Source organism: Zea mays, chromosome 1, assembly GCF_902167145.1.
Source record: "Zea mays cultivar B73 chromosome 1, Zm-B73-REFERENCE-NAM-5.0, whole genome shotgun sequence".
NCBI lineage: Eukaryota > Viridiplantae > Streptophyta > Magnoliopsida > Poales > Poaceae > Zea > Zea mays.
In genome coordinates this window covers 45,510,645-45,521,294 of record NC_050096.1, presented here as the reverse complement: position 1 = coordinate 45,521,294, position 10,650 = coordinate 45,510,645, and the positions used below count along the sequence as shown (strand labels likewise).

General features: G+C 44.0%; 1 protein-coding gene across 1 annotated transcript; it reads right to left on the bottom strand.

The window, feature by feature from the left end:
- Positions 1–297: 297 nt before the first annotated feature.
- On the bottom strand, positions 298–2,582 carry LOC103644596 (NDR1/HIN1-like protein 13). The gene is made up of 4 exons (XM_008667777.2): positions 2,553–2,582; positions 1,528–2,445; positions 395–483; positions 298–310 (listed from the first exon to the last, which is right to left on the bottom strand). Exons 1-4 carry the CDS (start codon positions 2,580–2,582, stop codon positions 298–300), a joined length of 1,050 nt encoding a protein of 349 aa, XP_008665999.2.
- Positions 2,583–10,650: the final 8,068 nt, after the last annotated feature.

Here is a 10,650-nt window from a genome sequence, read left to right as displayed (position 1 = left end):
CTACATAGAAAGAATTTTCACGCATGCATATTCCCGCTTCTCTAACTTCAGTAATTGGTTTATCAACAACTCTTTTGTGCGCCTGCATTGTGGCGTAAGAACATCCATGCAAGGCTCGCCAAAAGAGAATTTACCAGTGAATTTGGGAACAGTACCTTTTGGCAGTATTTCTTCAAACGATCCTTCAATTTAAGTAAATGTTATGGTTTTGAGAGGTCAAGAAAAGGCTTTGACGATGCAATGCCACCAGATTGAATCAGTTCTGATTCAATTTGCCTCTTTATGTGATAATAGTCACTACAAAACATAACTGCATTAAAAAATATTCATAAAAATCATAGCACATAATTTTTTAGAAACATACTTCTTTTTTGCCATGTAGGTCTCTCCTCACCAGACCCATTCAAGCTTTATGAGACAATTTTTTCCAGGACGCTTGGAATCACATGTTGTGCAGTCCACATCTGTAACTATGGATGGTGGCTGCAATGAACAAGGAGTAAAAGGTTCATTTATTTATATAATCATGTAGGGTCTAATATGGTAGCACAACTTGACGAAAGTGGATGGTTTTTGAATAAACAGAATAATTCATGGAACTGAGCTATTGATTCAAAGAGACCTTAGTTGTTTCCATAGAGTCACTAATTTACATTGATACTAAGGCAACCACCAAGGTGCCTGTTGAAATATTTACATGTGCAACCTTCTAATAGCTTATCCTTTTAGGTGAATTGGTTTGTGTACAAATCTTAGTACAATTATTTGGAGCCGGAGGTATCAAGTAAAGGCTAACAAAAGTTTCATCCAATGTGACATGTGCTAAACTTCAGTCTCTAGAACCAAACACCACTTTATGAAAAGTAACAGTTCGCCTTGTTCAACAAAAAAGGAACATGAATCTATTTACAATATAATTAAACATAGTCATCCACTATATAACTCTAGCATGTTTCATTGACAATATAATGAAATACTGGATGAGATATATGGGCAGCATGACTCATGAGCAAGTATAAAAGAAGTGAAACATGAACTGTTGTCTAGGCATCTCAGTTCCAAGTTCCACAAACGAACCGAGGCCATCATCCTCAACGAAATAACCAAAAGCAGAAATTCGGGTTATTAGAACAACTAAAATCGGAGAAAATCAGAGGACCATACCACCATCACACCTAAGGAACAGACAATCTAATACAAGATCAATGGGGACGGAATGGAGTCAAGCTTCCATGCAGTTGAGCAGGATTTGTATAAGCAGATTTAATTGCAAATGGAATCAAGTGCGGGCTTGGACACTGTGAAACCAAAAACATTTTGTGAAGATGTTCGTTATTTTTTTTAGCAAATTTATTCTGATATTCCTCTGTGTTGCACCCACCAAATTTGAGCAAAGTTAAGCAGCAGTCCACACTGAAGCATAAGAATTGTTTGAAGTCCAAATTAGTCGGATGGTAAGTACAAATTTGAGGTGCACTTGAACAAAACATTAGTCAATTCTTCAGTCTCGACTCTTGAGCAACTCACCAACATGACACAAGTCGCAAGACGATTTGAGAGCGTCCCTGATATGATACTACGATGACAAGATCCACATTGCGCGACCAAACCAGTCTTGCAAATGAGGGGAAAACGAATCATAAAACCAAACAAGAAGTGCTCATGTATGTAATCCGCCATGGCGCCATCGTCAGTTTTCCTCCACCACGACAGGAGGCGCACCTTGACGTCGCACGAGCTGGACACCACCCTGGCGTCGACCGCGAGCCTGTCGACCGCCACGGTGCAGCACGCCCGCAGCGGCACGGCCCACGTCCTGACCTCGCCGAGCTGGAGGCGCACGGGCACATCGACGTCCACGTCGAACGACACCAACCGGAGTCGTTCCGCCGCGGCCAACTGCTCTCGCACGCTCCGCGACAGTCGTACCCCGGACCCCCTCGCCCTCGCCACGACCACCGTCACGTTCCGGGGAGCCTGGTAGAGCGCCGGCCGCGCGTCGTCGGCCAGGAGCGCGCCGCCGTACGACACGGAGACGCGGCCCCGGCCCCCCTCGTACCGCACGCCGAGCCTGTCGTTGCGGTTGTCGGTGCGCACGGTCGCGTCGAACCCCGGCGAGAGCGCTGCCGAGGAGGAGGCGTTGCCGAGACTGAAGATGGCCAACACCTGGACCGCGTACGCTGGCGGCTTCAGCCCGAGGACCAGGCACGCGAGGATGCCGACGAGGGCGGCGGCGAGCGCGACTGCGGCCCCGGCTCCAAATTGCTTTGCTGGTCGGGGACTTGAGTTCCTCACATGGCAGGCGGGGATTGTGGAGGGCGGGTGGGGAGTTCGCGGCGGGGATTGCGGAGGGCGGGTGGGGAGTTCGCGGCGGGGAATGCGGTGGGCGGGCGGATCGCGGCTGTCGCGTCTGGCGGGCGGACGGGGTTGGGAGGCGGGGGCAGTCTACAGTTCTCTCTTAATAGTTAGTAGAGATAAGATTTGAATGGTTCCACCTCCATTTTCATATATATATATATATATATATACACACACTAGGTGTGTGTCCGTACGTTGCAACGGGAGTATGCTGGGATGAGCATCGACACATATCTGATCGGATCTTATATTTTCTTAGAGGTCTGAAGAAAGTTTGCTCGGAAGCCAAACATGTTAAGACTTGAACATGTTGTTACCCTTGTGCCCGATCAGCACACTGTTCCACGCTTGTATGAGTCTTGCTAATTTGCATGCCTCGTGCATAGTCTCTCACCATCTATTCACTATAATATATAGAATCCGTGTGACAAACATTATCAATATCGCACAAACTATTTTAAAGAGTCAATATAGAATTTACAATTGGTGCCCGTGCGTTGCTACGGTTTCTATATATATCATATAACAAAGAATTTACAATTGGTTGCATGTTCTCAACCTACAACATTTAACCAATCATTATAGCTTTGCTTTGAAATGTAGAGCACAGTTGAACCCAACAGATCTAAGAAAGAACTGAGTTACATATACAAATTTCTCGATGTTTTGTTTACATGTCAAGTATTGCAAGATGAAAAGATTATCACTATGTACCACCGATTTTAAACTCTGGCGAGTTGGGTCATTTCTTCGGAGTGTAAACATTGGTCGTGTCAAAGACTTTCATCTTCCGGACAAACACTATTTCTAACATTATTTTGGCTTTGATAACGACAACTTTGATGAACTTAGGGCCTGTTTGGTTTGATGCCTAACTTTTCTTCCTAAGGTTAGTTCTTCAATTCGAACGACTAACCTTAGGCAAAGTGTGGCACATTTAGCCACGAACCAAACAACCCTTTAATACCAAATATGCAGCTGTTATTGACAAGAAATCCAGAGGAGTGATTGTTTAGCATTTTAGGGGTAACATGCATGAGATGCCAAAGCTCATACTTGCAATCTGGAAGTTCTAGTTAACTGCATAAGCAAAAAATATAGGGATATATATATATTCTTTCGGAAAATATATTTAATTACCATAACAAGATTTGAAGCAAAACGAGAACACATTATTTCTAGAGAAAAATTAAATGGAAACATGGAATTGAATAGAAGGTTTTATAAAAAAGCAAGTATCAAAGATTGTAAGTTATAACTGGCAGTTTCAAATGAGCATCTAGTCCAATGAGTATACAACGCTAACCAATTCTTAGAGGAAAACATTAAAAGTTTACAAGGTATATCGTAGGAAGGGTTTGATCGTTTGAGTCAACATGCATGTGCGTAATGATCAGTTATTTCCATAAGATATTTGGTACTTTACCTAGCTGCTCATGAAAAAGCCCCCAAGTAATATAGTGAAGTTTGTCGTCCTTGAAAAATAGCCCCCAGGTAGTGTAAAGAACGACGAGGTCATCTGCACCGCAATTGTTCAAAATAAAGGACACACATAGTACATCAAAAGAAAGAAGTTTCACCAATAAAAGTTGTACCTAGGACTTCGCCAACCAGTGATTGAGTACCACTCGTTGGAATTTCAACACTTGCAGATCACATACTTTCTCCAACTTGCCGGCCTTCTGATGACGGTGATGACGAGCTCGGTACAGGCCAAGCTTGTGTCTGTATAGAAAGCTAACTTGACAAAGTCAAGCCATCTCCTGTAATTTTAGCACAACATAATAAATGACTATAGAAGCAAAATAAAGGTTTTTTACGGTTGTGTTTGGGGCATATGATGAATTTGTAGTAATTAAAAAAGTGTCTCTTTTAAGACTAATTGAATTTTAGAAATAAAAGTATAGCTACAAAAAGGCAAAAAAGTTTTGGGTAGGGTTAATATGTCCAAATTAGTGCTTGATAAAAAAATTAAACCTGTTTGGAGTCTGTCTTCCCAGAAAACCTTGAAGTAGCCAAAAAGAGAGGTATTTAAATTCTCAAGTCAATGTTAGTGTATGTTTAGGAGGATTTGTACTATATAAAATGTTGGCTAACAAACTTAGTAGACTTTAGTATATTTAGCCCTTTGGTTTGTGCCAGTAAGTTCAGTTTGGTCCTTTAGATCAAATCTTAGGGTAAGTAGAAATATGTATATGCTTGCCATGTGCTTTATTAGTAATGTTTATGTGTTCCCCACCTCTCCCTTATGAGAGTTTGAATTCCATATCATTACATAAGCATTCATGTATTTGTAATTGACTTGTAGAACACCTAGAGAAAGTGGGAGTTGAAGAACAAGAAGAAATAGCTCGAGAAGCTAAAGCTCCTCTGGTTGAGGATAACTCTAACTGTGAATTTCAAGTAGAGGGACTAGAATCTCCTCTTCACCAAGGTAAGCCCTAGTGCATTTTAACGTTCCTTGTAGTTTAAAAGTTTTTCTCACCTGAAATGATGCATTAGGTGATACGAGTTGGGTGATGAACAACTACTGCATTACCTTCCTTGGAATTTGATTACTATTTATTGATACTTGTTTATAAAAGAGAACTAAATATGCTTAGTCCTGCTTAAAAGATTAAAACTTGTTGTTTTTAAAGGTGATGTGTAACACTAGACATGTGTTTTGATGAAAAAGAACATATAATGGTGAAGGCGTCAAGGCCTTGATGCGTTCATCATTCGAAAAGAGTACCTCTGATAGGTACCAAGTTTTGGAAAATAATTTATACATGGAGACCAGACATTGAGCATGAAAGGTCACGCGTATGTGTCGATTAAGGATCGTTCGAGTAGGCCTGCTAGATCATGTTTGTTAATTAGCCACATGCCCTGGTATGGGACGGGGTAAGCCTAATCTCAGCTTGACCAATACTAGAAAGGATACCACACAATGGAAGTGGAGAGATGGTGAGAGTAATGTGTGCCCACCTAGCAAGAGGCTCGATGGTGGGGTGCTGTGCTCTCGGTTGGCATGAACCCGTTCTGGTCAGCAGAGTCAGGTTGGCATATGCAAGGTTTAAGTGCTACATATGTTATGTAATTAGAGATCCCAGCTAGGTAAATCGATTCAAATCACCGGACTTCCTCGGTTATAGAGTCTTGATCATATGCCCTACATCGTAGTACAACAAGTATAACAAGATTTGTTTTATGTAAAAGAAAGCTAGACTAGGCCAAGTGAATGAGCTAGATTAGATCAATCTAGAGAAAGGTAATGACTTAACTTGGAAAGTAAAATATGGCTTAATGATCCACTCTAGTAAGCTTTTCTACAAAAGAGTCTTTGAAACTTGATGAGCTTTACCTTGATTCCTAACGACCAACATATCCTTAAGAGTCTTTTCATTAGTTGGGTAAGACTTGCGAAAGTACACTTTGTACTCAGGGTTCCTTGAACCCATAGTGTTGTAGGTGATAAGGAGTATTCTGTGTGTTCTTGTTGCTTGAGGGTGCTTCCCATTGAGAAGGATGAGTAATTTTTGTTTGTGGTTGTACTTAGGAAGGTTGCTACATTCCTTAAGTTTTAAGTTATAGCACTTGACACTACTTGGGCCTGTAATAACACGTACTTTCTATATTGTAATTGAAAAGGAAATGTGCCCTTGGGCCATTTCTATAGTGTTTTGGTGATTAGATGCACAACACATTATGTTTAACTAACACGATGTATGAGCAAAGGTATATGAAGCAAATTGAGCTCCGAAGAGTACATAATGCAAATCTAGATGGACCAAGTAAAAAGGTAAGCTCTGGACACCTAGTCAATTGTTTTGTGTGCTAATCATATTTGTCTAAGTGTCAGGAACTTCATAAAGACAAGTCCAAAAGAGAGCAAAAGAAAACAGAGAAAAGGTGCTGGACCGCAGACCACCGGACGGTCCGGTGCCACCCACCGAACAGTTCGGTATGCACCGGACAGTCCGGTGCTTGGTCCGACCAACTCGATGCTCTCGGGGTTTTCAGCCTACGTCGGCTATAATTCCCCAGATGGTACGTGCGAGGAAACGGACAGTTCGGTGTGCCAACCGCGCAACGGCTAGCTGCCACGTCGGCCTCGGGCCAACGGTCAAGTGCCGCACCGGACAGTCTGGTGCCCCACACCGTACGGTCCAGTGCCCCCTAGAACAGGAAAGTAGCCAATCAGGGATTCTCTGCCCGCAGACAATTCACTGTCTGGTGTGCACCGGACAGTCCGGTGCACCCTCTAATAGAAGGCAACTAGGGCCTTCCAAATGGAGCTCCAACGGCTCCTTGGTCCCTTGGGGCTATAAAAGGGACCCCTAGGCACATGGAGCTCCACACCAAGCATCCATTAAACATCATACAATGCCTAGACCTCGCAAGCACGCATTCGTTTCACAGTGATAGAGATTTGAGCACTTCTTTGAGCTATAACTCCGCTGCGTTGTTTCGTGTGCTCTTTTCTTGACTTGTGTGTGTGTTGTTGCTGTGACTCTAGCTCTTGTGTGTGTTTCTATTCCCTCCCTTACTCTTGTGGTTTACTTGTGATCAATTGTGTAAGGGTGAGAGACTCCAACTTGTGGAGATTCCCGCTGCAGTGGTGACTTCCGCTGCCACCAGCGGGCAGAAGATTGTTCAGTGGCCCAGCGGCAGCGGCGTGCGAGAGAAGGGCGTCGGGGTAGGCGATGGGGGTCATCATGGAGGGAGCAACGCACTAGGGGAGTCTGACGATGGGAGGCACCGACGGGAAGGGGCGATCGGTTTAAATCGCTAGGCGCACGGCAGTGCAGGTTGGGACAGGCTGGCGAGGAAGACGCCAGGGAGTGGAGGAGGCTCAACGAAGACAACAGTGTTGGGGACTTGTTCTCAAATGCTATGAATTAAGAACAAGGCAACATAGAATACTAAATGTTAATGTCCTTCGTCCGCCGAAGCATTATTTCCCCAAAGGATTTAATGAGCTTCGGACGAAGGTCTTGGGTAATATATCACGAAGGTCGCACCTTTGTGATAAGAGATAAAACTGTGCGAAATGAAATATAAAATATAAAATATTATAGAATAACAAGAATAAATGATATTATTCACTTATTTTATAATATGAATTTAAATATTAAAACATAATATTTAGGAACATTTATACCTTCGCCTTGACAGAGAACAATGATTCCAGCGTAATGTGTTAGCGATTACAAGATTCCGTGAACAGTAAAGGAGTACTGTTCATCTATTTATAGGCACAGGACGCAGCCTGTAAGAAATTACAATCATGCCCCTTACAAAAGATTACAATTATGACTCAAACCCTTATGGACTAAAAAGTCATTCCATCTTTAAGTCGGTTCGATCCTTCGTCTTTGGATACGTTATAGTATCGAAGCTTCATGAGCGGTAGCTTCGGTACCACGTATAAACAGATTTGTCGAAGGTGTTTCTTCCTGCAGGACCTTCGGCGACGAAGCATGGTCCCAACAAACAGGCTAGGGTGGCAATGCTGTCGCGAGCACGACGGGATACAACGTCGCTGGCGGCGTAGACTCGCCGGTGGCGAACAAAATCCGATGGATGACGCAGATCCAGGCAACGGCTAGAAGGCGTAGGGCCTGGCAGCTTGGCCTGACGCGACCAAGGGTGGTCAAGGCATGGGGCTGAAAGGGAAATGTGCCCTTGGGCCATTTCTATAATTGTTTTGGTGATTAGATGCCCAACAAAAATGTTTTGAACCCTTATGTGCTAAGTGAACAAGAAGTGAAAATCAAAGACAAGGTACATTTCTAGACTCAGTAAATTGTTTTTAAGTACTAACATGTTTGTCCAAGTGCTAGAAACAGTGTAGAGAAAAGAGAAACGAATTTGGAAAAGGATTGGCTGTGAGCAGCCAACATCAGCTCGGTCCTGGCACACCGGACTGTCCGGTGGTGCACCGGACAGTGTCCGGTGCGCCAGGCTGGCCGACAATGAACTGGCTGCTCTCGGGAAAACGACAGAGGCGTACGACTAAAATTCACCGGACTGTCCGGTGAGCCAATTGCGCCAGCGCCAACGGTTGTCCGCGCGATCAGCGCACGACACGTGGTTCGCTCCAACGGTCGATTGGGTGCACCGGACTGTCCGGTGTGCACCAGACAGTGTCCGGTGCGCCAACCAGCCCCGGGGAGCAACGGTCGGATGCGCCTGATTTGGAAGGAGATTGAAGCGTCCCAATCCTCTAGGACTCAAATGTGATACAATTACTAGTCCCAGGAGGCTAGTAAACACATTTATACATCAGATGATTCCAGATATGCTTAAATGAGACAAACCTATAAAGGTGACGATCAACTTTAAGAGTTGGTCCACAACTCGGGACATATCATCAGAGTGGGGCTGAAGCAGCCCGATATACGCAGCGAAGCAAATCAGCGGTCCAACAACCACATGCAAGGTTGGGAACAGTCGTAACTCTTACCCGATCTCTTTTTTCTGAAAAACAACAAATAAGCAAGGGTGAGTACAAACGTACTCAGCAGCCCACCTTCACCCGTGGAATGGGGAAATCAGATATAATGCATGGAATATGTGGAGCTCAGGATATTTTGCATAAACAGCAATATTTTATGCAGGGTTGTTTTGAAAAACATTTTGTATTTTGCAAAGCGCATCCTCTCCAAAAGGAACAGAAAGTTTTTCAATATAGAACAAAATCCCCTGGACTAAACCATCCAGGTATCTCAGCAGTTTCCCACTGGTTTTCATTTTCAAAAACAGCTACTGGACTTCCCGTCCACCATAGCTCACGGCTCAACCGCCGGACCTTTTAAAAACCACTTTTCTCAAACGCACCCTTTTTTTCTTGAAAACAAAACACTAATTGCCATACCACACCAGACTCGTCCATTCCTTTGGACACAAACTATTCGAATAGGTTTTCAAACTCTGCACAGAGGTGTACACTTTACCCACTAGTCCGGCTCTGCGATCTCATGATAAATGAGATCCGAATGCAAATCTCTTTCTTTCCCCGCACGTTATAACCTTAACGGTTATACTGGAAGGAGTCAGGCCACCACCATGTCCAAACAGGACAAAACATTCCCCCTCCTTATCCACCCGGTGCTCCCCAGCCTGAATAACCCTGGGGTTGGACCGTACGAGTTCAGATTGAGTGACTGCCCACACAGTCTCGAGTGGTTGTACTTATCATGAGTACAGGTAGTGAAAGATGACAAACCGGTCCTTATATGAGGGGACAATCCTTCTGCTCACGCCTAAACCAGTTGAGCCTTCACCTTAGGCCCTCCCCTAAACCAGGGAGTCCCTGATCATCCCTACTCAAAGGTGATAAGGGTGAAGACCCTTCATCATACACATTTTGAAAAGCATTTTCTTTTGAAAAACTCACACCTTTTCTCAAATCATTTGTAACAAATATATTAAGGATTGATTGCGGCAAGCGGCTTGGGTGGCCATAATAACTTGTCTCAAAATCACATCATGCATAAAATAACAGACTGAGGGTTGTGGTTGAAAAATCATAGGTAATTTATGCATCAAAGGGATCCAGTGAGCTTGTCGTGCTCATCTGGCGAAGGGGGAAGGAGAGCTCGCGGAACTGGCTTCTGGCTCCACCGCCTGACGTAGACTTGCAGATCTAGCCTCCACGAGACGGCACAAACGCTCCGATAACTATGCAACATGAGCAAGCAAACATACAAACCAGCAAGTATACCAACAAATATTTAGTATAGTGGTCAGAATAGCGATATATGGATGGGTAGAGTCTTGAGTAGAATCTGTGTCATGTGGTGTTGTGATATTACTGGTGGTGGAGCAGAGGTGCTTACCGGGAGGGTGGACTGGAGGCGAAGCGACACTATGCGTGTAGCCGGAAGAGCGGAGTAACTGAGTGGGTAGGGTGTTTTCCTTGGCTGAGGGTGTTGAGTGTGTGTGGAGAGGGAGAGGGTATCTGGGTGTATTTATAGCTGGGTGTATGTGGTGTAGCACAGTGAAGTTCACTGTTGGTGAGAATAGTGACGAATGAATCGTCTGACTTAGTATGAACAGGAGAGTTATAGGCAGAATATGGGACAAGAGTATTTTGAGAGTTTTCTGGAATATGAACCATGCTTAAGGGATGACATGGTTGGATAGAGAATAATTCGATAAGAATTTAGAAACAAGAATTATTGGAATCTGAGTTTGGAAGCCTGGTTCAAAGGAATCTCAAAGTTAAGCATGCTCAACTTGGAGAAACCTAGGATGGGTGACTAGATGGGAGGTTCCCTACTGGAAGGAAAATCACAGTCATCG

Coding starts and splice junctions, on each gene's coding strand:
- LOC103644596 (XM_008667777.2), bottom strand. CDS start 2,582: ATGCTCATCCCAGCATACTCCCGTTGCAAC. Junction 2,446..2,552: donor CAGCATACTCCCGTTGCAAC/GTACGGACACAC, acceptor AGAGAACTGTAG/ACTGCCCCCGCCTCCCAACC. Junction 484..1,527: donor TTGCGACTTGTGTCATGTTG/GTGAGTTGCTCA, acceptor TGTTCATTGCAG/CCACCATCCATAGTTACAGA.